At 39.7% G+C, this 27,525-nt stretch overlaps 1 protein-coding gene across 4 annotated transcripts in view; it reads right to left on the bottom strand.

The window, feature by feature from the left end:
* Positions 1 to 8,483: 8,483 nt before the first annotated feature.
* Positions 8,484 to 27,525, bottom strand: part of HIPK1 (homeodomain interacting protein kinase 1) — a 44,171-nt gene continuing 25,129 nt past the window's right edge. Inside the window, exons 7-16 of one of the 4 annotated variants that reach the window (XM_060772588.2) lie at positions 27,116 to 27,278; positions 26,369 to 26,591; positions 25,239 to 25,360; positions 23,841 to 23,975; positions 20,350 to 20,492; positions 19,199 to 19,381; positions 18,390 to 18,605; positions 16,688 to 16,920; positions 15,479 to 15,615; positions 8,484 to 14,107 (exon numbers count right to left, since the gene is read on the bottom strand). In XM_060772588.2, the coding sequence (XP_060628571.2) occupies positions 13,637 to 14,107; positions 15,479 to 15,615; positions 16,688 to 16,920; positions 18,390 to 18,605; positions 19,199 to 19,381; positions 20,350 to 20,492; positions 23,841 to 23,975; positions 25,239 to 25,360; positions 26,369 to 26,591; positions 27,116 to 27,278 (2,026 nt within the window). In that variant the 3' untranslated portion in view covers positions 8,484 to 13,636. The remainder of the gene's footprint in view (positions 14,108 to 15,478; positions 15,616 to 16,687; positions 16,921 to 18,389; positions 18,606 to 19,198; positions 19,382 to 20,349; positions 20,493 to 23,840; positions 23,976 to 25,238; positions 25,361 to 26,368; positions 26,592 to 27,115; positions 27,279 to 27,525) is intronic. The other 3 variants (XM_060772589.2, XM_060772590.2, XM_060772591.2) reach the window with 3 other exon arrangements.

The raw sequence follows: 27,525 nt of genomic DNA, 5'->3' as shown, positions 1-27,525 counted from the left end.
CAGACAGAGGCTTAAAACATTTAGACATTGCATCATTCCTGTGATTTCCATTAGCTGCTTGAATATTGTCATCATTCGTTGAATGCCTGCTTTCATAGCCAGGTTTTGAGCTGTTTTCTGATCTAATTTCGCTGGGGAGGGAGTTCCACAATCAAGGGGCCACCGCTGAGAAGGCCCTGTCTCTCATCTCCATCAGTTGCACCTGCGAAGGTGGTGGGACCAAGAGCAGGACCTCCCTGGCCAATCTTAGCACTCTAACTGGATCATAAAGGGAAATGTGTTCGGACATGTACGCTGGACCAGAAACGTTTAGGGCTTTATAGGCCAGATAGATAGATAGATAGATAGATAGATAGATAGATAGATAGGATGGGTGGATACTTATATGCTTACTCCATCATGCAAAACAGCTAGCTAGATGGATTCTTATCAAATGTGGAGAGCATGCTTGGGATAGCTTAACATAAAATAAGAATTATGCAAATTCACTTGGGGGGAATGGGGGGATCATTCAAATAATTTTAATTTGTGCAGTTTTGAGTATATGGGTATTAGGAGAAGCATGATCTCTCAAGCCAACTATGACTGATGAATCCATATGAAGAAAGATGTAGCACCCAAAGGGATAAGAACAGTACTTATTTCCAGAGCAACTGAATCTGACTGATTTTTCCTAAGCAATTCTGGATACTACAGGTAATTCTAAATTCAGTCAACTGTCTGTATTCATGGATTTTGCCTTCTCATATTCAACCACCCACAGTTTGGACATTTTTTAAAAAAATCTAGAAGACTAACATTTTTGCCATTTTATATAAGGGACACCACAGGTCATTGTGTTTAATGGGATTTGAGCACCCCCTGATGTTGGGGTGTTCGGGGGGGGGGGGGGGGAAGAGAGGCAGTGGATATCTAGCACCCACTGTATTTCTGTGAACATACAACAATAGGTGTGGATCCATTTATAACTGGCAAACCAGAACAGTTTATCATGAAGCCATCTTAAGTGGCTGAGAGACTTGAGGCCCAAGTATAGTTATAATAAATTCATGGCATTTGCATTTAAGAAGTAATGGAGAACAATACCATGAAGTAGTTAATGTCTGTGTGTTCAGGACTTAATTCTGAAACCTGTGTCTTTCTACAGAGCTAAGGAAAACATCCGGAGCAAAAGGACTTCCTGCAGCTTTTCCTTGGCAACCCCTGCAGCAGGATGCTTTGATACTACTGTCTCTTGATTACACCCTGCACATGTGAGAAGACAACATCCCTTATTCTGTTGATTCAACTCCTTGCAGAATCCGTTCATTTTTTAGGAACCATCAGAAGAGCTTGCTGTCACCCATGTGCTTTCTCCACAAGGCACAGATATAGTTTTGAATGCAGGAGATTTCTGTACACAGATGAACAAGGGACACAAGGCCAGATTTCTGGCACACAGGGAGAAAGATTACTGGTTTGCCACGTCAGAATTGAGAAGCATTGTTTTAAGTGAGCCTGTCAGTTTGTAGTGGTGAACTATCCATTGACTCAAAAAGTGCTGCACTTTAGAATACTTCCAAAAATTCTCTGTAATGGACAGGTATTTCCCTCGAGGATTGATTAATGTTGCAATGGAAATGAAATATCTAAAGAGCTCCTCCCTAGGAGAATGCCTCTTGCTTGGGAAAAGGGTGAAAACAAGAACATTTTTTCTTAAACAATTTTCCAGCAACTTGTAAAAAAATAGATTTGGTCATTTATAATTTATGCTCAGACCAGTAACGTTAACTGGATTTGAAATAGTAACAAATGAGAAAAAGTCTGGAAACATTTAAGGTTGAATGTATTGAATTTTAATAAAGTAATTACTTCTGCTCTCCTTTAAAAAAAAAAACCCCTTACAAAGACATAAATGAGCTCCTGTTTGCCCTATTCCTAAAACAATCAAGTTTTCACCAATTTTGGTACTAGATCAATATCTGTACATTAGTCTAGAATGCAAATATAGTCTGATTAATTTCGTTCTCCAGTGCTTCAAGGTCACTTTTGCTACTATCAGAGGCAAGGTGGTGGTGGTTTTTTTGTGATGCTGTCTGATAAAGAACAGATTTGCCTTCCTATTGTGAACCAATAGCCCTTTCATTCTGCACAATTATGGCGTTATTGTTCCTCTTTAATTACTATGGCAATATCCTATAGAATCCTGAACTTTGTAGTTTGGTGAGATAAAGGAGAGACCTAAGACGGATGTTGACGCTCCCTTATGCTGAATCACATTTTTAGATTGACAGTGTCTCGCTATGGTTATTTGAGGTCTACCAAGAGATGTGAGGCAACTGGCAGACCTTTGGCAATGGGAAAAGCAAATCCACATTTGATTTTACTGCTGCTCTTGCTGCAGCTGCTCCAATTTGTACAGAAGCTCTCCTGTTGCTGTACTCAGCCAACTTGGAGCAGTTACTAGAGACATAGCAAAAACCAGACTGAATTTACTGCTCTCACAATGGTGGATCCACTGACTTGCCTCTGCTAGAAATAGTGGGAATTGAAGCTGGTAGTTTTGCAATGCAAGCAATGAATATTGTCTATCACTGAGCTATGTCCCTTCTACGATAGAAGAGCAATGACGGACGGACTGCTTTTAGGACAATGACTTAAATTGGAGACTGTTTGAATGTTTGAATGTTTTTATACTGTTTTTATATTGTTTTAAGATGGTCTGCCCCAGGAGGCTTATGGATCCAGAAGGACTCCTGACGGCTCTTGGGGATGTTTCCGCTGCCTTGGATGGTGATTCTGTCGATGCCCTGGTCGCTCACTGGAATAGGGAGTTGACTAGGGCAATAGACACGATTGCTCCGGAGCGCCCCCTCTTAAGTCGCCGAGCGAAACCTGCTCCTTGGTTCAACGAGGAGCTGGTGGAGCTAAAGCGAACAAAGAGGTGGCTAGAGAGCGCGTGGAGGAAAGAGCCCAGTGAGCCAAACCGAACACTTCTACGCCTTTATCTAAAGGCGTATGGCACGGCAATAGAGGCCGCGCAAAATGCTTTCTACTCGGCCAATATTGCGTCCGCAAGGAACTGTCCGGCAGAGCTGTTCCGAGTAGTCAGAGGGTTGTTGAATCCCACCTTGAGTGGGTCTCCTGACGACTCGGCAGCGCGCTGTGAAGCATTTGCTCAGTACTTTGCGGACAAAGTTGCTTTGATCCGCGCGGGCTTTGACACCACATTAACTGCAGTCTCTGAGGATGTAACTCAAGCATCTGCTTGTCCAGTTTTGTTGGATTCGTTTCGATCTGTTCAACTCGACGAGGTCATCAGGGTTCTGGGGGAGGCGAAGCCCACCACATGCATCCTAGACCCCTGCCCTTCCTGGCTGGTAAAAGAAGCCAGAGGTGGTTTGGCAGAGTGGGTAAAGGTGGTGGTTAATGCCTCCCTTCGGGAAGGCAAGATTCCAGCCAGCTTAAAACAAGCTGTCATCAAACCGCTGTTGAAAAAACCATCACTAGACCCCACTCAATTCATCAACTTTCGGCCAGTTTCCAATCTCCCCTACTTGGGCAAAGTCCTGGAACGTGTGGTGACCTCGGAGCGCCAGGAATTCCTGGTGGACACGGACTATCTAGATCCGTCACAGTCTGGCTTTAGCCTTGGTCGCCTTAGTGGATGATCTTCGTCAGGAATTTGACAGGGGGAGTGTGTCCCTGCTGGTTCTGCTGGACCTCTCTTCGGCCTTCGATACCGTCAACCACGGTATCCTTCTGAGACGCCTCGCAGGAATGGGCCTTGGGGGTACTGCATTGCAGTGGCTCCAGTCGTTCCTCGAGGGTCGATCTCAGAAGGTGTCTTTAGGGGGCACCTGCTCGACTGCGCAGCCATTGTACTGTGGAGTCCCACAGCGTTCAGTTTTGTCCCCTATGCTGTTTAACATATACATGAAGCCATTGGGAGAGATCATCCGGAGTTTTGGGGTGCGATGTCATCTGTACGCAGATGATGTCCAACTCTATCACTCTTTTCCACCTGCCACTAAGGAGGCTGTTCAGGTCATGAACCGGTGCTTGGCTGCTGTCACGGACTGGATGAGGGACAACAGATTGAAACTAAATCCAGACAAGACAGAGGTACTCCTAGTCAGTCGTAAGACCGAACAGGGTACGGGGTTACAGCCTGTGCTGGACGGGGTCACACTCCCCCTAAAAACACAGGTACGCAGTCTGGGAGTTCTCCTGGATTCATCGCTGAGCCTGGAACCCCAGGTTTCAGCGGTGGTCAGGGGAGCATTTGCACAATTAAAACTTGTGCGCCAGCTGCGTCCGTACCTTGGGAAGGCTGACTTGGCCACGGTAGTACACGCTTTGGTTACATCCCGCTTAGATTACTGCAATGCTCTCTACGTGGGGTTGCCTCTGAAGACTGCCCAGAAGCTGCAGCAAGTACAACGCGCGGCAGCCAGATTACTAACGGGGGCTGGGTACAGGGAGCACACCACTCCACTGTTACTCGAACTCCACTGGCTGCCGATTAGCTTCCGAGCACAATTCAAAGTGCTGGTGTTAACCTATAAAGCCCTAAACAGCTCTGGCCTTGTTTACCTCTCCGAACGTATTCTCCTCTATGAACCATCAAGACCACTAAAATCGTCTGGAGGGGCCCTGCTCTCGGTCCCACCGCCTGCACAAGCACGGCTGGTGGGGACGAGGGACAGGGCCTTCTCAATGGTGGCTCCTCGACTTTGGAACTCCCTGCCATTAGAAAACAGAACTGCCCCCTCCCTCATGACTTTCAGGAAACTAACAAAGACCTGGTTGTGGAACGCGGCATTTGACAACTGATTTAATTCTTTGCCCACATGAAAGGAGGATGATGAATGGGATTGTGATGGGTGTCGGATGATTTGGCTCTTTTAACTGTGATGATAATGTTTTAATGTGTATAGTGCTGATATTTTAATCGAGTTATGAAGTGGCATTGTGTTGTTATTGTATATTCTTTGTATGTTAACACATGTTGTGAACCGGTCCGAATCCCTCTTTGAAGGTGAGAGGGTCGGTATATAAAACCTCGAAATAAATAAATAAATAAATAAATTTAAATTGTATATTTATGCTTTTGGTTGTGGGCACCATGGTGTGTGGTTGTTAGCCGCCCTGAGTCCCTCTGCGGAAGTCGAGATAGGATGGGATGCAAATGGCAAAAATAAATAAATAAATAAATAAATAAATAAATAAGGCTGTATGGGTAGTTTGCTCATCTACGTGCATCTGCACTGCCGAAATAATGTGGTTTGACACTTCTTTAATTGCATTGGCTGAATGCTATAGAATTCTGAGATCCTTAGAGAACATATTAATAAAATGCACATTATGGAGAGCCAATGGTAATGTCCAAAATAACAAATGGCACTATCAATTAGTTTGCTGTCTTGGGACAGTGATGACAAGTAAACAAACTGGGAAGCATCCAATAAACTCTGCAGAAGAAACTGGAGGCATGTCCCAATATGCTGAAACACCCTTTGAGCATCATGAGATGTGTCTCCACTTTCTATTGGGACAAGGAAGAACAGAAGGAATTACTTGTGCCAAGCTGTAACCAACTGTGTGCATGTTGTTCCATTTCAGTTCCCCCAGTAGCTATTTTGAGTTCTGCAAAATATAAGTTGAAGTGCTTAAGTAGCCCTGCTGTAAATTTTGGGTATAAAATGTAACATGAATAGGCTGTAAGAAGCATTTTCCCTCTTCCCCCAGAGAGTTATCGCTCTTTGGATTAATTTGATCCACATATTTTGTTTTGGGTCATCAGCCTTTAAAACAGCATGAGAATTGGACTTTAGGTTTACTCTGTAAACAAAGCAATTCCATTTTCTGCCTCTTTGCTTTTTGTGCTTTATTGTGTGTTAATAACTCAAAGGATCATGGTGCCATCTAGAGGCTGAGCTTATTTCCCGCAAACTTTTGAAAACATTTGATAGATATCCTATTTAAAATGTCAGTAAGTGTTGTAGCTCACTGGTAATGTTAATAATATTGCTTTCTCTGTGGCTCCATCTATATTGCCATATAATGCAGTTTGGAATTGAATTATATGGTCAGTGTAGACTCATATAATACTTTTTAAACTGTTTTATATGGTAGTGTAGATGGGGGCTTAAGTCTATACTTATTATTGCTTTTAATGATGTACTAAACAATCATTGGCTTAATTAGAGCCAGAGTCGTGTTTAGATCATCTTTGAATATTAGGATACTGTGTGTATAGTTTCTGCTGGTACTTCAGATTTTCCATACACTGCACCCTCTCCCTCTCAAGTAGAATTCAAGCACGTGTCCAATTGTATTAATCTTTATTAACAAGTAGTAAATTAGGGTATCTATGAGTTACTGTAGCATATCTCCTGTTTAAATAAAGGTAAGTTCCTGCAAATCTACAATGAGGGCAAGCATGGGGATTTTAACCAGAAGTTGTGGCTTCCGGGTAGATTTTTAACCTCTCCTCCCCTCATCTTATGTATAAAGACAAGTGTTCTGCATCTACTTGACACATTATCATAAGAGAATTGGCTAAGAATCAAGAGAGAGAAAGGCTATGCAAGTAGGGAAATGTTGGTGCAGACTTTCGGACATTATAGAGACCAATGCATGTGGCATGTACATAGACATTGAGACACATATTAGCCATGTATTTATTTCCTCTACCAACATATGCATGGAATAATTTATATTTGCTGAATTTAAATGCATGGATTATGCACTAACACAGTGGTTCTCAACCTGTGGGTCCCCAGATGTTTTGGCCTACAAATCCCAGAAATCCCAGCCAGTTTATCAGCTGTCAGGATTTTTGGGAGTTGAAGGCCAAAACAACTGGGGACCCACAGGTTGAGGACCACTAGCAAATCCTGAAGTTGCAAGGTTTTTACAGGTGCAAATTATGGAGATTAAAGAGAGCCTCAAAGAACCTATTAGAGGTTCAGAAGGTCACTTGAAGGTCCCAACACATGTTCTCCTGTGCCTTGGAGAGTTGTCTAATGGAACAGCTATTTCCACCTGGCTTCCAACCTGTTTCAGGAAATTGCTATATTGGCAGTGCTTTTCCAAAGCCATGAGCCTTTGTTTACAACTTGAAAGAGCCAAAAGGGCTCTTAGCTTAAGAGCTTCTAAATAACAGCAGACCGTCCACCATAAATAAGTAAAAATAGAGACCCCTGATGAGTTGCCAATAACTCAACACGCTTAACTCCCAAGTTATTAAACATATATTACATTTTATAATGGTTTCCCAGGAAGCAATGTTTTCTCCAAAAAGGTAATCTAGATGGCACAGGAAATTCCCAATTGCAACACAATATAACACCCTGCCCAATGACTGCTGATGAACGCCATTTTCACATAGGAAAATGCCCTAACAAAGGGTGGAGATAGTCACCAAATTGGGAGAAGTGTGCAAACTAGACAAATTCATGATGCATGAGAATCTTAAGAGTTCTCCATATATATTATCTTCAAGATTAGAGGTAGTATGCTGGGTGAATACAAGCAAGGCTTCCTTGTGGGATTCTCATAGACACGCTGATGGTCAATCACACATATAGAGGAAGTAATGTAATGGGATAACATAGGGGCCTCTGCAAAGGCTGAGTAATCTACACTGAGTTATTAGCACAACTCTTAATGGCGGGGTGTTGTGTGGTTTTTGGGCTGTATGGCCATGTTCTCCTGATGGTTCGCCTGCATCAGTAACTGGCATCTTCAGAGATCATGAAAGCCTTCGACAATACAACTCAGTTAGTAGTAATTCTCATCAAAGGATGGACAAGTAGTAAAGCAGTCTTGAAGTAATCAGGAGAGAAGCCCAATAATGACTGAGATACCTAAGTATAGTTCTTCAGAGAGCAAGGCTGGTGTAGTGATTTGAGTATTGGAGTATGACTCTAGACCAGGGTTGGAATCCCTTTTCAGCAGAGTGACAAGTTACACTCTCAGAGGAAGCCAATGGCAACCCCACCCCCCGAACATCTTCTCAAGAAAACCCTGTAATTTGGAAATGATTTAAGGATACACAAAACAATAGGGTTTTTCCTTTGCCTGCTCTGAGTAGAAACATCAATCAGGAAGCAGTACACTTTTTCCAGTGTTTGCAAGTAGGTTTGCGAGGTTGTGATATGAACGTTCATCACATTTATCCATATAGTTATGAAGAGATATTTGCATAAGTAATGCAAGGATAAACACCTACAAAGGCAGAATATTCAATAGGTTTCTAGTGCTCACATAGTTACTGCTGCTTGTCCCATTACTGACAGAAATGAATTAATAAATGGGACTCTCCTCAGGACTCTTTGGATGTGCATTTCAATGGAGCTTATAGCCAGATTTGTTCCTTATTTATGTAAAGTACATACACTTATTTCCCTAATTTTCACAACCAGCTACCATGGCACAGATATTTTTTCAAAGTTAACAATGTGTCAGTTTAACAACATGAGTCAGAAAACAGCAGATTAATAGAGTACAGAAAATTAACCCTTTTTATTGATGCATTGCAATTGTTCTACATTTTTACCATATTATGTAGAAAATACTTAAAATACAAGCTACTTTGTAAAACCAAAGACAAACATTGAATCCAAAGATAAACTATGTTTTCACAATGGACCCTTTTCCCATATAGTTAGTATTAAATTTTTTTAAATATCTGTATTTCCTTTTGTTAAAATGATTTTTACATTACCCCCTAAGTACATTGGCAATACAAACATAGATCAGTAATTGTCAGAAACTACCTTTATCTAGCGGCTTGTAAAAAGGAAGAGCACAACCAGAAAAAAGTTAAATTCTACACAGTAAACTAGCATATCAAATACATTTAATAAAGTAGGAATTCCATTGCAATATCAAGGATTCAAGCAGAAATACTAACATTACATATAATGCACTGCTACATGTAGTGAGTTAGATAATAGTTCAAGCTGAATCTGAAATCACACATTATATAAAGTTTAGCAACAAACAAACAACTATGTCAACATGCGGCACCATTCATAAGTTAAAAATTAAAATGAGAAAAAAGCAGGGCTGTGCCAATCCCAGTCACTTAGAAGCAATTGTTTTGTTTTGCTTTAATTGAGTCAGAGGTATAGTGCTTCACTGGTCACTTCTGTGCAAGCAGTAAAGCTCTGAAGTTGTTTTTGCAGTGGAATATCAACAGCTGTGAAGTGAGCTCTCAAATCAAGAACAACAACATTAAGTAACTGGCTTAACTAATCACCAAGGTGACTAGGTGAAACATCTCATCATAAAAAGGCAAGTTTACTGCAAATCCGGGTTGCAGAATTGAACACTACTGTACATATGCAAGCCCCAGATTTCATTGGGATTCACGCAGACATTGAGTCGCATGCGAAAGTGCAGCCAAGAATGACACAGGGATTCCAGATTGCTTCAGAAAACCCATCTTTTTATGTGCATAAAAAGTATGGCCACTTATAAAGAGGCTGCACAGCTGAGAAGCTACCTATCATATTACGTCTCTCTATCCACAGTGAGGCAAGCTGGATATGCACTGGGAAAACAGGATGCACCTAAAGCTTTATTCTCAAAAAGAATGTATAATGTGGCAAATTGGTATTGCTACGCCATGAAACCAGAAACTGACATGACAACATACTGCCATACAAAAACCAGTAATTACTGTATACAGAAAACCAAGTTTGGGGAACAGAATTAGCCTGATAAGATTCTGACTTCCCTTTATGCAAAGGGATTTGCTTTTGGGATGGCAGAAAGTTCCATGCTGAAAACCCCACCTTATCTGGATACACGTTTGCCACTTTATTCACTCTCTGTGAGAATTGGACTTCAATAGGCATTGGCAAATGCTTGACTACAGAGTAATCTCTGAAGAAAATCCTTGAAAAGGTCTAGACCTTTAGGGAAATTCCTTTTGGAAACGGTTCATATCACATAACACTGATTAATTCCAATTACATTTGATAAAATTTTGCATCTGGGAAAAACACTCCCTAAGCTATTGAGGGATACGTGACTCAGGAAGAGTAAATTGGCTTTGAAGAGCTAAATGTGAATAGGAACAAATTAACCCAGAATGTTTAGATCTTACTTTGCATTTTTCTTTCAACAAATTGAAAAGTTTAGCTATACTGGAAATTCTCCATTAGTTGTGAAACTTCTAGGATTTCTGTGATGCGGACTGGGACAAAGAGGAATTTTCTAAAGGGCTTGGCACTAAGCAGAAAAGCATTTTGATAACAGAAAGCATTGTTGACACCATTGATATAAAGAACTGAAATTCCTTGGTTATCTTCTCATCAATACAAAGGATAAGATTAAAACAGAGCAAAAACACAATAAACAAAGGTCCCATTGCTAGTCGTGATGTGAACTCACCAGCTTCCTCTATTGCCAAAGACAACAGATGCCTCATAAAGGAACCTGTAAGGCTTGTGGTTCACAAATTACTTTGTCCTATTTGAGATGTGGCTTTATCATCAGTTGACCTCACTGGAATTATTAGACTTCAGCAAGGTTAGTATTATTGCCCTAAACCATCTGACAAGCTGTTCATATTGGGGTTAAGCAGACTATAGCATCCTATCATGCACGTTTCCGTTTGGCATTTTTGAATTTTCTGCAAAGTACCAAAATTAATCTTATGATTTAGACTGGACAGAATACAAACTTGGTTTTCAAGGCAGTTAAAGCCTTTTATTGCTGTAGCAATACCACTCTCCAAGCCAGTTTATTCTCCATTTGGCCAAGATCACTGTCTGCATAATGACAGTGGTGACAGCAAGTGTGTGACAGAACGCAGGAAAACAAGCATTTAAAAAGCGCACCCACCAGCAGGCCAGTTCAACTGTGCATTTACAATATCAAGTGCTACAGCTCTCAAGCCTTCTCCAAAGCGCCTCATGTTACTAGTGGTGTTAAATAAAACTTCAGAATATTATGTGCTTTCCAGCAGGCTCTCTTTGGTATAAAAGTTCTTAACACCTAACTAGTAATATTTTACAAGTAACATCTGCTACAGACCAGGGGGGAGCTAATGTTACAATATAATCTAAGGGAAAGTAATTGCACGTGTTTAATCACCTCTGCAACATCAGATAAATGTCCCAATGCATTCCCAGCACAATACCCTATTAAAGATGCATCGACAGCTAATAATGTAGGTAAAAATTTAAGGGAAAAAAGCTTTACTCCAAACAAAACACCTAGACACATTCCACCTAGACCGAAGTACTTTTAGGTTTCACAGACTCAATTGAGACATCTTACCAAACCACTGTTAAGAGATTAAGAAATATGGCATGTTTTAACTTTCAAAAAATGGTTTAAAATCAACCAGTAAACCAGAAATCAGAAACCATGATTTATGCAGGCTTGCAATCAATGGTTTGAGCTAATTATATAGCATGCCATGTTGTGTGATTAACAAACTATAGGTAGGAAGCAGCTGATTACTGGGAAAGGGGGGGGGGGCAAAAACAGACAGGTAGCAGATACCATGGTTTAACTATACTTGAAAACTGAAACTATGGTTACTTTGAACCATGGACTGGGCTGATGTTTGAACTGAGCCATCTGTTTCAGTGGGATTGGTTAAGAATGTTCTTAACTTTTTAATTGCAAGTAATGAGATTTTAAGAAGAATCCAAGCTTTGGATGGATCATATCCACAGCTCATTGTATGTTGGCATTGTAACTTAAAGCAACAATGTTTTTGCCACTTATTTCTATCTTCAGTTGGATATGCTCAATGAATTGCTTCAGTTCGACGGAGAGTGGAGGGGCTTGCTGGTTCATCATAAGGCAAGCTCACTGTAAACTCTAGTCACACTACATAATCATTAAGGCACTACAATATGGGGTGGGGGTGGAAGGAACATACCAGTCACACATACCTGTGCAAAACAAATTAGAAGGTATCCTTGTCTTTCATGCGGCTCCAATTTGTCTCTCTCAGTGCTACAGTGATGAGCTCTAGACGATTGCATTATATCACATACATTCCAACATGTATCAACTCATTTTGGTTTAAATACAAAGGAACAGAGTAATTTCAACTCCAGAGACATTTAAGAATTAGACAAACACTAAGTACAGAGTTCAAGTATAATCACTACACATTTTGATTACAAAGACAGAACATTTGGGATTTGCAGGAAATTTTGCTTGTGTATTTTGTTCTAATCACTATGTACATATTTCATTTTCTGTAAAATATTAAAACACCACCATTACAAAACTTCTAAAATAGTTTTAAATTTCGTAATAAACCTTTAAAATCAGCAATTGTGTGACATGTTTTTGCAATTCCTACATGCATTTACTTTATACAAGTCTTAATAAGAGCGCTTTAAAGGTTTTTGTTTTGTTTTTTGCCAGCAAGATACCAGAGAGAATCTGCTAACAGGAATATAAAAATGTATATATCTGTAGGTTGCTGTTTTGGTGAATTCTGGATTCCTTAGCTAAATGGACCATGCAGTAAAAGACATGATGGGATAGAGGTCCCTGTGTTTCCAGGAAAGGAATCCAGTTCTGTATTTTTGTAAAAAAGTTAAAACTGGAAAAGTTATTATGTATGAGACCTCTGCTCCAGATCAAGTCTACAGAGACAGACAGGTGATCATATACCTATCTCCTGTTCATTTCAGTGTGGTCTTATCAGAAGACGTTCCCAGTGGCATCTGCCTTCAAATTAACAATGCAGGCCTAAGCATTCCTCGCTGAGAACACGTTTTCTGACCAAAACAGTCAAACCGTATCACAGACTGTTATCTCACATATCAAGAAGCGAATTCATAGCTTCCACAATCATTAAAAACATCTCATTTTGGAGACTCGTCTTTACAAAGAGCCAAAAACAAAGATTTAAGTGAGAAATTCAAACAAAGATTTTGCTACACTAGCATTAAATGGAAAGAATTAAAAACAAGAAACTGGGAAGCAATATATATATATATATATATATATACACACACACCACACACACACTCAAACGTAAACACACATACGCACACATATATTGGGGTAGAAGGAGAATTAACTGCTTTTGCAGAATTCAGCTATTGCCTATCCAGAATGTAAATTATAAAATTAACTTTAAAACACTAACTCAAGTTTATAAATCTGCCCTAGCAACCTAGAGTTAAATGTGCATTTTAGTGGCAAATATGGATTTGTGCAAGCTGCTAAAATAATTTAGACAAGTACTAGGTAAGTATAAGAGTTTTTTTAAAACAGCATTTTTAAGTCCTTGATTTCCTTTTCTTCTCTGATCAACATGAAAACAAGAGCTTTAAATAAATGGGTGCAGAACTTTGCTGTTTTTAAAGCATCTGTTAAAATCAACTGTAAAAGCTTAATGTGAGTGTGATCCAAAAGGTTTTGCTCAGCGATAACCTGAGCTTCCCTTTCCCAAATCAGCAGGGCTCCACTAACAGTACAACCAAACTCTGGAGCGCATTTAAAAAGCTGTCAAAAAAGGGAGATGATCCCCCTTCATCATCCTTTGATTTTGCAGAAGTCCCTGTTGTGAAACTGTCCAAATACTGCAAAACCAAACTGTAGATCTCTTCACTCATATGATCAAGTTGTGAATGATTATTGTCAACCTCAGCTCCAAGGACTACAAGTAAGAGTACTGATTGATCTTTGTAGGGCTCAGTGGGTATCCAGTGTAAATAGCCGATCCTCTGGAAGCACCAATGTAGGACTGGGTCGCAAATTGATGCTGATACTGAGCCGGTGCTACATTGGCGGAGGTGAGCAAGCTGGGCCCCACGCTGACGGGGACCTGGTGCACAAGAGTGCTGGGATGGGTTGTGTATGCTGTGTGCCTGGAGGAGCCCTGAGGGGAAAACAGATGAGCAATGGAGTTGGTGGAGCCCAGTGTGGCAGCAGTAGTAGGCGCATAGGTATACATGTGTGGCTGACTTGCAGTAGCTGCTGCCAAATGTGGATGTACTGGGCTGCTATGCTGGAACGTGTAGGGAGCCTGAGCGATTGTAGTTGGAAGAGGGGCAACATAGGCCTGCTGTCTTCGTGGAGCTGGGTTCCCACTTCTCTCCTGAGAGGCCAGGACAGTTGCTTGCTGATTCTAGAAAGCAAGAGAAATAAAGAATGGGAAACCATTCATTCATAAGAATTCTATCAGGAGCTGGAAAACTGGAGCTTGGTCAATATGACTGGCATTTGTCCAGCATACACTAACTCTAGCTTGATGTTCTAAAGGAGGTTGCAACTCCTTTTGATATAGGATGAATCAGTAGCCAAAAATGCTTCAGCAGGTAATCTTAATACTACTACAACTAAAAAAAACCCCTCAGTATGGGGAAAAGAAGAAAAAAATGCTTTTTTGGCATATCATTATTAAATAATGTCTTCATTCAACTGATGTACAACACTTTTTCAATCAAAAGGTGGCTACATCTATACATGGGGGCTCTTTAACTTTGTTCTACAATACAGATATGAAATAGAATCAGCTGCTGAATTCAAGCTTATTGAAACATCTCAAAATTTCTACCTATGCTAATTCTCTTTATCTTACTCCTCCTTCCGAGAGTTCTACACTAGACTTGTGCAATCCATGTAAACTGCAATCAGTTTCAGTGTCCCAGATTTCAGTGAGGGTTCCAATCCGTTTTTTGGGAACCTCCCAAATTTAGGAGGACAGAAATCTGTTTTCAGTCCAGGAAGCCAAAATATTTGGTTTCTATCCGGCCCATTATTGGGGAGGGGGCACTTCCCAGGCTCCCCTTCCCATCATTTTAGGCATAACTTGTCCTTATGTCCTTCATTAAGACCTGGATTAAAAGCATCACAGTTAAGATACCACTCTTTCTGCGATCCTTTCCCTTCTGTCTGTAGAGGAGACCAGCTTTAAAGCTATTTCTACTCTCGAGGAGACAGGAGCTGCAGACGAGCACTTTGCTATCTCTCCCTCCAGAATGCAGCTTTATAAGGCACTTTAAGGTGGCTTATCCACTTCCCAGGGAAGGAAGAGCCATCGAACTGGAGGTATCCTACTCTGGGTCTCCTTTAAAAAGCCCTCTCCTTTCTCTTGATTTGCAGGCCCTGGAGTAGTGCCTCCCCCCCCCCCCACGCTTTTCCTTTTCCACGCTTTTTTGAGCAGCTGCCTCCCTCCAGTACTCCACTTGTAACCGAAGGCAGCCAGTTTTCGACAGCCACTGTTCTGTTGTGCCTTTGTTGTAAGAAGGGTGAAGTATAAATGCAGTAAATAAATAAATAAATACATTCTGTTGTGGCTGAAAAAAACATGTAGGCTGAGCCCTTGCCATTATGGCCATCCAAGCAAGCCAGACCAGCCGGATTAGCCAAAAGGAATCAGCCAAATCGATTCCATGCACAAGCCTACTCCACATTAATGTGTATTTTTTACTAATTCAGTAATTAGCCACTGCCTCAATATCACAGTGGAATCCCGTAAACAGAAGAGGCATCTCACCTGACTAAGATTGAGGGGCTGTACACCATTTGTAACTACCCGATGTTGTCGGTATCCTGTTGGTGTGATACAGCACCCTGATGTTTGTCCACTCACAGATGCCACTGGCTTAGTCTTGTTCAGGCTACTCAAGACACCTGTAATGATAATAATCAAATTTAGCTGACAATATGCACAATAGATTCTGTGTGGTTTGGATTCAAAACTGAGTCTCAGGGTCAGTTTTTGGATAGAACCACGATGGTTTCTGGATCGTTCTCCTGCTCTCCACAAACAGCAGACCTATGACATATCACAATTTACTTTTGGAAGTGCCTTCAGATTTATAAGTGCTATGCTATTAACCATAGAAAGATGCTACTGAGAGACAAGTGTGGATTGCAGCCTCCAACATGCCTCAAGTACAACGTATGCAGTTCATTAAACGTGTGTTTCAAATCATTTAAAATAAATTAACACTGACAGATGGCTACAGTTATCAAAGTAACATACATGTGGATATGCGCGAGTGCACACACACACACACACTTGAAATAAGCCTTGGCAAGGACAGTCACCATGCTTTAGAAATATTTTTAATTAAAATGGCAGAGAGGAAACAGAAAAAGGAAAATGGTTTCAAGAATCAGGTGATGCTTTTCCCATAGGGTAACATCATCACACTGTTTGGGCTTTTATTTGGGCTACATAATGTTATGATGCCATTCTATTCACTGTGTAATTTCTTAATTTGGAAATTGTCTTCCTTATTAAAACTGAAGCCAGAAACAGAAACAGCTAGTCAAAAAAGCAGGTTAAAATTGGACAAACTAACTCCATCTAGAACTAATCTTACAAATGAAAAGTATTTTAGCACCTAGCTTATAATGTTATGAGTCAACAGAGATTACTCCCCAAAGAGGAGTAAGGAAGAGGAAGAAAATAAAGGTACAATTCTATCTTACTATATTTCTTCCTCCAAAATAAAAAAAGTTTAAAGAGCCTGCAAATACAAAAACCTTAGTGTTTTGAATAATATCCATCCTTCAGCAAACTGCAAAATTAGTTTTTTACTATGTTTCCTTGCTTGGACATTCCAAATGACAGATTTTGAAAGTTGCAGAGAAAAAAGTTTACAGATTATATAAATGCACTTCCAAAGGAAAAAAAAAGACTGAAATAAAAAATCTACTTGATGATACATGGGATTTTGTAGGCAACTAACATTACCTGAGGCCTGGGTGGCTACAATACAGTCACTGAGCTGTGTTTTCAGAGGCACAATAATGGTACGGGAGCTGGAACTTTCATTTGCTGCTCTGCCTGGCTCCAGTGCGCCTCCGGTGCTCCTGAGTGTTGAGAGTGCATTCGACGCATAGGGGCTATTCACCGAAGAGTCTGAATCAGGGGAGTCATTAACTGTAACATAGCTGATGACATTCGATCTCTGCTTCGTGCCCAAACTGAAGAGAAAACATTATTCTAATTTATTATTACATCTAATCAAATGCGTAGAAGACACAGATAAGTCTGAGAAATGATAATATAAAAAAATGATTAAATAAGGGAGGAGCCATATGAAAACATCTTTGTCAAACGTACAACTTGAAGAAAAAATCATACTTGGATCAAGGTTTACATAGATTTAGCCAAGTATATTCAACCATTGGTTTGGATTGAATGCAAGCTCAACTGCACCTTGAAAACTAAAAGGATTCTAATCTGGATCTTGCAACTCAAAGCTAAAGCAATTTATTCACTGCATTAAACTGGCTTAAAGCATTTCCTGAAATGTAGGTCCCAATTTACACTTGAATAGGGAACCCGCAAGATTCCATTCAGTGACACCAAATGCAAGCTTTCACAGTTCAGACAACTGAATTATTAAGTTACTTCTCTCAGCTAAACAAATATACTCATATTGCTACTGGCTTCCCCCGCCCCAATTTAACTTATGACTAATATTTAATTATTTTATTAGGTTGTTCTATATTGTATTGTCGAAGGCGTTCATGGACAGAATCACTGGGTTGATGTGAGTTTTCTGGGCTGTATGGCAATGTTCCAGAAGCATTCTCTCCTGATTTTTCACCTGCATTTATGGCAGGCTTCCTCCTCAGAGGTTGTGAGGTCTTGTTCTATATTGCTTCATGTGTTCTGTTTTGATGTAATTTTGTTTATATGTCTTCTTGCCGACAGTGTATGTTTGCCTTATATGTTGAAAACCGCCCTGAGTCCCTTCGGGGAGACAGGGTGGTCCATAAATAAAATTATTATTATTATTATTATTATTATTATTATTATTATTAGTTTCAAGCAACTTTATATAGCGTTTGTGGCTACAAGAGACTGCAACATTCTAAATTCTGAAAAACCAATAAGACATTTGACGTTTGAAGGTACACATTTGAATTCCTTCAAACACTATGGTAACACTGCTTCTCTTGTCCCTTGGAATACAACAACTGAACAAATTACAGTGGGATTAGTACTTGTTATTTAACTGTTTTCACATCCTTTTACTGGATTTTTAACTCATATGTTTGCAATAACCTATATAAGGCTTGAGTCAGTTTCCATGCATGACATATACTTACAGAAGTGTCCAGATTGATACGTTTAGCATCAATCTGGACACTTCTGCCTAAATTAGTGCACTGCAAAGTGTTCAATTATACCGCTTCAAAATAAGTGTCCAAGAAACCTTAGATCACTTGCCCATCTAACTGAGTACTGTCAACACCGACTAGCAGCAGTTCTTTAGGATTTCAAACTGGTTTTTCTTTTCCCCACTTGAGGCTATATCTGGGAGTATCTGTTTAATTGCATGTGCTCTAACATTACTCTATATGTTCCGACACTTTCCTGATTCCCAATTGTGGCTTCCTCACAGAAATTCGTTAAGGAACTGAGAACAATACTAAGTCTCTACCTTCCAGGTTTGTATTTGTTATCCTCCTCTTCATCAGTGTCACTGCGGATGGTGATTACACTGACTGGGGGGCTGGGAGTGTCTGGAATAACAATGGGCTGGTGCTGCTCCTGCCCTGGAAGGACAGCATTAGAGGAGGAAGATGTGGCACGCAATGGACTGCTTCCAATGAGAGAGTAGACTTGAGATGGGATGGCCTCCAATGTAGAAGTAGGTCTATGAAAAGATATAATAACAGTTATCATATACAAATCTATCTACCAACAGTGTAACACAGTGGTTCTTTGGGTCCCCAGATATTTTTGCCTTCAACTCCCAGGAATCCTAACACCTGGTAAACTTACTGGGATTTCTGGGAAATAAAGGGGGGGGGGCAAAACACCTGGGGACCCACAGGTTGAGAACCACTGGCATAACACAACTTACATTTTGAAGGAATACCAGTTCACTTTCAACAGGTAATTTACTAATTATTACAAAGCCCATCAATTAAAAAATTTGCAAGATGCCTGTGTACTGAATGCTTCAATTTCTGTAAGGCATTATGCATATTCAATGTTCTTTAACTGGGCTGCTTCTATTACATATTGTTACAAAAACACCAAACCAAGGCTACTGTGCATGGCAGTCTTCAGATAACCAAGACCAACCTGACCCAAGATTGATTGTTTCTAAATATAACTCTATTAAAATATTAGATAATACGGAATGTTTCCATGCTTCTAAAAATATGGGCAGGTTTTTAAAGCATGATCTGTACATTGTTATCTAGAAAGGGTATCTCAATGTCACCAAAAAGCAGTCCATACTTTGTGGCACTATGGGATGGCTGTTTGTTCTTCTTTGCTGGCACAGCATTATTTTGCTGCTGTCTCACAACATGGGCCACCCCAACATTCAAAGGCTGGGTTGTAGCCAGAGTCACGTGGTTAGTCAGCAAAGATGGCTGCTGCATGATCGTGCTGTACTGATTCCCATGTGAATGGGCATTCCTAAAGCAAAGAGAAAAATAGTATGAAAATATACGTTATTATTTAGGCATTCAAAACAATAGGCACAGAATTTCAGAAGGGTATTCAACTAGTGTCTATACCTTGGGATTCACAGTATAGTGGAGGATGTCTATAATGTTCAGCTCTCTTTCTTATGAGAGCTCCTGTGCCTCACCAAACCATAAGATTCCACAGGATGCAGTTATGGCAGTAAAAGAGGAACTGTAGACCATAATCGTATAGTATGAAGGGGCTTTTAGTACTTACTTTTCATTTTTAGACAGGAATTGTATATACTTGAAAAATACAGTTCAAATAATATGACATGATGTTCACATGAAGCATTTATGGTCTAGATATCTCCAGTTGCTTCGTTTTTCCACTATGGAACAAACTATGGAAACTAGTTACTATAATTTATTCAAATGTTGGAAAGTCCTTCTAATTGGAGACATTTAAACAAATCTTATTCTAAAATGTTGCCCATAGACTGGCACCAGTCTAGAAATCACTGAATGCTATTCCCTGGAGAGTTTCCAGGAAAGAAACAACCATGGTTAATGGTCACAATGGGGGGAGGGGGAGGCTATTACTGCACACACACACCTCTGCCGATAGTTTGAGATACACTGATCTAGATGTGCAATCCTATTAAATCCTTCTCATCACGTCCACATCATGTCATGAACTATATTACTCAGGTCACTGCATGTAAAGTTATATTTAGCATGCATGAAGTGACTATCTTTTCACTGCTGCACACTAATCTCTGTGGGGAAAACCCCGAATGATGTTTCTATTATTTCAGTTTTACAAAGGGTCAAATACTTATACTATTCAGAAAGATACAGATGATTTTGGTTCTGGATCCACCAGTCTGCTAGCACTGCAAAAAGGCAGGCAATTGGCCTAAAACCCAGCTGTACTTTCTACATACGAACTGAAATCATCCTTTATAAAAGATTCACCTCCAGTCAGTCAACTGCTGGTTACTTCCAATTGTCTCTGGAATCACTGCTGCAGGCTGGACAGAGTTGTGCAGGGCAACACCTGGAATCTGTTGCCAGGTAGAAGGCAACAAGATCTGCTGGGTCCCTCCAGGCCAAGCCTGCTGCAAAACAGCAAACAGAAAAATGGACAATTTACTAAGATTAGCTTTTTTAAAGCTGGGGGAAAAAGTTGTTTAAAGTAAAAAATATCAGTAGTCTATTAACTTGCAGAGATAAAGACATGTGACTGGAATATGGTGTAAAATTTCAGAATGAAAAATTAACAAGGGTCACAGAGCAAAAGTGCTCTGTTTGAACTGTTTATATCACAGCAGCCTCCTATGGAGGAGCTGGATCCTCATATCATACTGCAGAAACCATATGCAAATGCATCTCTTCAAAAGCTCAGCACAAGAAACGACATTTGGTGGAAACAGGTTCTTAAACTGCAGGATGCCCCCTCCCTGGGGCCTCAGAACATCTGGAGGGGAAAACCCTTGTTGAACCTCAGATGCAACTGGTGTTCCTATAAGAAATAACTGTGTGAAGTTTGCCCTCACAGGTGGGTCCAAGGAGTATATCCAATTGTAAGTTCTAATTATAGTAGACTTTTTGAATCAATGCCACTTATGTAAACAGCATTGATTTCCTCAAGTCTTTATTAACTGGAATAGCAAATGGATTCAGAAACTGCACCCTCTTCATGCTCACCGTCTACTTTAATACACTGAACTACAGATCCACTCACAAAGCAGTAAGCTGAATGCATGTAGGCCACACAGAGAATGTTTGTGCTCTTACTTGCAAATACATCCTGGTGCAGCACTCTAAAGAAGCTGAGTTTCAGTAAATTTCTTCTACAAAGTTACAGTCCTGTGTGCAAAGTCAGACATGCTTTACCTAGCTGGATTAGGCACACTGGACTAGGCAAGGTATTGGGGCTCTTAGTCTGCAATTCTGTTGGTACGCATAACTACAGTGATGTAGGTAGCAACATTATCTCTACAGCAGTGATCACAGCAGAGTAAAATGGCTGCAGGCGATGACACTATTCCAAAACCTACTCCAGACAACAAACTAAGTGCTTCCTTTTTTTTACCCAATGCCAGGGCAGACTGCAATGTTGTTTTTTAAACAAGGCAGGAGGAACATAAATATTCTGTTTCTAAAAGTACCCTCCCCTTTAACTCAAAGGCTGCACCCTAAACAGAAGACAGTTTACTGTCTTGTTTATAAAGTCTTCCAAGAAAAAAATTACCCTAGGCAGGAAGATGTTCACAAAATAAAGTTCTGCAGTAAAATATTTCTAGGCTACAACATGCATATATGATCTTATTCCCCTAGGGTTCAAACTGTACAAATATGAACACATGCCAAACTGTAAAAATCTGAACACATGCCATGTATATTTCTGCAAGTAACAGACTCGCTCATAACAAACACTGGTTCCAAACATGAAGCCTTCAAGCAGAGAACTGCTAACCCCTCTGCCAACACAAGCGGAATAATTAAAAAAAGAGAGTTATGTTAAAAGTCACACCATGCTTCTTTCCAAAAGCCAACACCTGCACAAGACAAAGCAGAGAGTTTAATACAGTGCGAGATCTAACGTCCCACCAGGAGGCAGAATCGGGCCTTCCAAGCGACGAACTGTTTTGACAGAGGAAGGACAAAAATATGCAAAGCTTAGCATGGCTAATGCAAACTTAGATGGAGCAGCAAAAGGGAGAAGTGTTGAAAGCACTAAAGGTGAGCACTTCAGGCAAAAGACTATTAGAAGCCAAATTCACAGAGAGAAAAGAAGGATCCAAGCAGGTTCATGGATTTAGTCAGGGGAGGAATAATCTGTCATTGCACCATATGAATAAAAAAAATAGCACAAGGTGCAAAATTCAGCAATCTAAGAATCTCAGGTTCTTACTATTTTAAAGTAAAATTTTAAGCCCTAAGGGGTGCAAAGATGTTTGAAAGCACACAACGCCTGGGGAAATCTTAGAAGAGTGGGGCAAACATACAAGGAGTTCATGTGGTCAGCGCCTTGCAGAGCTCGTCTCCCCTTCTCAAGAGCAGAAATGAAATTATGCAAATACCACATATATGCATAATATGCTTAATCTGCATAATTTATACAGATCTCAGAATTCAACCTTTCTTGACTGTGCATTTTGATTAAATGCAGAGTATGTAAGCCCTGGATTCAATCTGCTACCAATATTCTGAGCCAGTTGACAACCACTTTTCTGATAACAACCGGCTGCTGAACATTTGGGTTCCCCTTTATACACTTCCCAAGTTTCAGCAAAGGAAGTTCAACCAGAGGTGAATGAGGGGAGGCAAACCAGAGGCCAAAGAAGCCTTAATGGTCTTATCAGCACATAAACACATTTTAAGAACCTCTCTCGCTTGCCATGTTGCACTCTCTGAAGCACACATAGCAATGCGGAGTTACATATCTTGGTGAGACTTTTCTTTAGACTTGAGCAAACAATGCTTCATTTCTCTCCATTGGAAGAGAAAGATACTTATGAATTATCACTTTAAAGCCACAGAAGACAATGATGTATGTAACAAATGGAAATGTGCTTTGCAAGACATGTGAGGACACCACAGTTTCAAGTGCGCTGCAATGTTTCCATTAGCTTCACTGATCTGATTCTGGAGTTTCCAAATTGACTGTTTTATGGCACTTTGCAGTGTGAATTCCAATAAACGTGCCACACTAATGCCAAATGGGAAAGGAAATTTTGATAATACACATTGCTGCTTCCTAGTGAGTGTTTAAGAACACATTATCCCAAGAAAGAGTTTAGAAGGTTAAGAGCTCACCTTTAATCTCAACCAAGAAATGCAAAAGGAACTAAAAGCATTGGTGGGAAGCAACATCTCTCTGAGGATGATGCACACTGCCAATGATTGGTCAGAAGTAATGAAAGGCCAGGGAGAATTAGAGTCAGAGTTGTTCAATGGAAGTTAAGAAATCTGGATTGTTAAAGCCATAAATTAATAAAGCATTTGCTGATATTAGAGGCTTTAAATGCCTGAAACATTTCTACATGCAAAGAAGCCATTAAAAAAAGAATTAAACTTGTCAAATCATGGCTACTCAGATACCTGCGGTAGAGTCAACCTATGGGCAGTCCCCTTTGTTTTCAATCAATAAAACGTTAAAAAGATAGGAGAGTAAAGAAAAGAAGAAACACAATTGCCACTCTTCTCAAACTAGGAGAAGAGCTGGATCAGCTGCCATACTAAGGCTAGTAAAGAACAACAGTCAATGGATCTGGATTCTTTACAGAGCAACACTAAACGTCAGAGTCAGACAGTGCTTCAGCAATGTTGGGGAGGAAAAACAACGAGACATTAAGATGTAGCAAGAACACAGCCACAAGATGGCACATGCTTCCATGCCCTCTGCAAGTCTAAGTTAAAACAAAACTCCGTTAGTGAACACAATCAAGGGAGGCAATTACCAGTACTGCAGCCGTCTGTTCTACTAGCGCTGGCCGGCCGGCTGCGCAGTTCAGAGTAAAGGGCACCGCATACTGCGGCGTGATGGTGGCTACTTGAGGATGAAGAGTTGCTACCATTAGTGGTGTACAGCTTCCCTGAAATGTAGATTAGGCAGTGAGTGAAACAAATGTACTGAGGCAACAGGGCCAGAAAGGCTTTCTCCCCAAGGATATTAGTGGTGTTTTGAGTGGCTTGCAGAATTCATAGGTATGGACTGCAAAATCAATATGTTCTTGTACCAGCTTAATTCAGAATCTCTTGAATGCAGGGATTTTAAATACTCCTGTATATCAATGAACACATTTCCTGTGTTTGGTACTCTTGAGATAATCATGAGTGATTTCTAAACTAAAGCACGGAAGGCTTGGGAAAAAATGTAGTCTCTAAAATGGCTTAATGGAAGTGTTCAATTGTTAAACCAGTGTTTTAGTAGTCTGACACAAGAACAGCAACAACTGCCTTCCCACTGGCTTCCTGGTAAAAAGTAAATACATAAACAAAGAAAAATTCAACAATTGGTATGATTTAATTAAATGTTTTTATGATTTTAGATTGGAAGATAACAATCATGTTTCTAGCATTTATATAGAACACTGTGAGGTCTGTGTTGCATTTGAGTGCTTCCAAATACCTTCCAAAATAATAATTTGTAAGGGATGAATTATTAAGTACTTTCTATTTCACCATGTCTGTTATGAAATAGAATTTGCAATGTGACAACCAGGTCCCATTGCTATGAAATTATGTTATTACATATTTTGTTACTATTACATTTTCATGATCTTCTGTTGGGGAACAAACATCCATATTATAAAAATAAATGTGTAGCAAAAGAAAACACTTCCAGAAGAAAAAAAATCCTGTGATTATATAGCAAAATACAAAATGGACTATCAACATAGTGAATACTCAAACCTAAATATTTTATACAGTTATTCATTTTCTGAATTTAATCACACAATAGGAAACAATGATGGGGCAAGAAGTGCTGTTGTTAATGTGGAAAGAAAGTTAAAATTGCTATTTGCGATTAATCATTTGTTTTCTTACATATTACCATTTGTGAAAATAGTTTGGTACAGGAACAATAAACAGATCTGTACCTGGTGATTTAAATTTCCTAAAATTTTGGCTTTGTATTCATTTATAAGGGCCAAAATTTTAAAACAGAAAAGCGATTAGGTGAAGGAACAGACTAGTGCCCATGTTTTGTTGTCTGTTCTTCAGTGGTCATAAGCAGAACTCTGCCCATGACATGAAAATAATCAGGAATATCTGGGTTCCCAACTTCAATCAAGACACACCAAGAACATTATGCAGCTATTTATGACAATCTACTTTACTGCCCCTACTTTTACCTGTGTAAGAACTCCTGACTGTATCTGTAATGGCTGGGCTGCTGGTGCCTGCGGCACAATTGGAACAGCATTGTCCATCCTCACTGGAAACCCAGAATGTTTTGTGGTTGCCTGAAGACCAGCTGAAGGAATAAAAGTAAGACCAGAGTTAATCTGCTCTTCTAACTATCTAAACATTTTCCAGAACACAATTACCAGCAAGGAAAGTGTTATGAATTTACAACAATTCTGTAATTATGATTACTGAAAAGAGAAAACACTGGCTGACAGTCAACACAATAAGCTGATTTTAATCAAAACTGTACTGTAACTCAAAACCAATAAGATAACAGCAGGATTATTTTTAAACAGCTGGGAGACAAAACATGAAAAATGGCTATTTCAAAGTATGTGTTTCCATTATTTCCTAGTAATGCTCTAGTTTATCTTTATCTCCAGTGCTATCAAGGGATAGCCAATATTTCCCTGAAATATCAGCTATCCAATGGCATTATGCTTCAAATGAAACAAAAAGACTGGTGGATTTTCCTCAACAGAAATATTGATTCTTCTCCTAGTATTCAAGAAATTATAGCATGACATCTGAGACCCAAATTCAAGGCTACAGTTGAAAGGTGTTTGATGAGACAAAGAAAAACAAGTATTTTCTTGTACTCTGAGAAAAGCTTTAGACAACCTGGAGTACACCATTTAATATGTAGTTGTCTTTTTGGAGTGTACCATGGTAAGGGAGAGTAATGGTTTGAGGCATTAAAGCCAAACAAAACCATTCCACTTCATGAAATAATTATATTCAAAATTGCATAGGTAAAACTGCTAATTAAGGTAACCTGGGATTTCAGAGTTTTGTCCCCCTACTTGCAAATCACTATGATTTGGTGCATAGATATTACCAAAATGGTGACAAGGAATAAGAGACCCATCATCTACCTGTGTCAATGAAGGCAGTAAGGCATCAAAATATTATTTGTGTGTGCATATTCTCAAGTGCAGTTTGTCCCACCTTTACTTGTTCAAGTCGCTTTAATATCTGTAGCTTCCAGATAGTCAATTTAACCCACCCAAGCTGTATAGATGACAAAACACTTTAATTATATTGTTTACAAGAGTTCCCTGATATATATACTTACTTTGGAAGGCAGGAGGACACACAATGAAGGTTTGCTGAAATGGATCTGTCTGGGTGCAGATCTGTGTTGTTCCAGGTTGTAGAGAAACACTCTGCTGTGCCACCCCAGCGACTGGTGCAGCAGACGATGGGTACAAAGCAGACTGGTAATTCAACAGGGAAACATCTGAATTTGCCAGTGACAGAGTAGCAGCGGCTGTAGAATTGGAAGCCAAAACACTAGCCTGAAAAAACAAAAGCATCTAACATTAGATTTCCCTCTTCCAAGTATTTTAAAAACAACAAAACTTTTGGTATTTTCAATGGTTTGGCCTACTATTCTCACTATCATCACCCAACAGGGTCACTGATAAGAGTCTGAGGAAGTTTTAGTCCAAAACATTTGTAGAACAAAAGTTTTCCCAAATGTGCTGTTGCATTTAGATCTGTTTTCAAGTCCCCAGTGAACCATAAAACCCACTGGGTAAACCAGTCAGTTGAAGTTTGACCCCACAGTACTTTTTGAAGGTGGGGAAGAGAAGGATCATATACACATTACTTGTTTCTTGAATGGAATTTGTAATTCATACACATTCATAGTTCTGTGGCAGCTGCCTAGTAATACTGTACCAATTTTACTTTAAATTATATGCAACTATTGCAAACCAAGTCTAGCTATCTAGAGAATTTCTTTTACTAAACAAAAAAATAATAAAAGAACAGTATTCTTTTGTCTTTCCAAAGGAAAAAAAACAATGTAAATGATTACCTGATGGTGCACAGTATTGAGTTGGTTGTTGAAACTCATTGTAAGGTTTGTGCTTGTGTTTGGTGCCACATGTGTTGTGAATGGGCTCTTTATTTGATTTACTGTGTCATACATATTAACTCTTCGCTTGCAAATCTCCATATTCTGAAAGCAGGATTTCACACTAAAACAAGGAAGGCAAAATGTTAGCCAAAGACTGTTAAAATATACAGAAAACTGGGTGAGTTTTTGAAAGGATAAACACCAAGGTTAAGGTAGATGTATGTGCAAAGAAAGAAAGAAAGAAAGAAAGGGTCCACATACAGGTGTGTTGCATGGGTTAATCAATGCAAGTGATTTCTCTTGCTGCAATCAACAGGGCATAACTAGGGAGGTTTGAGTATACCATTTGGAGCTTTTTACAAACAGCT

Source organism: Anolis sagrei, chromosome 4 (genome assembly GCF_037176765.1).
Source record: "Anolis sagrei isolate rAnoSag1 chromosome 4, rAnoSag1.mat, whole genome shotgun sequence".
In the NCBI taxonomy this organism is placed as follows: Eukaryota; Metazoa; Chordata; class Lepidosauria; order Squamata; family Dactyloidae; genus Anolis; species Anolis sagrei.
This window is presented reverse-complemented; position numbering and strand designations above follow the sequence as displayed.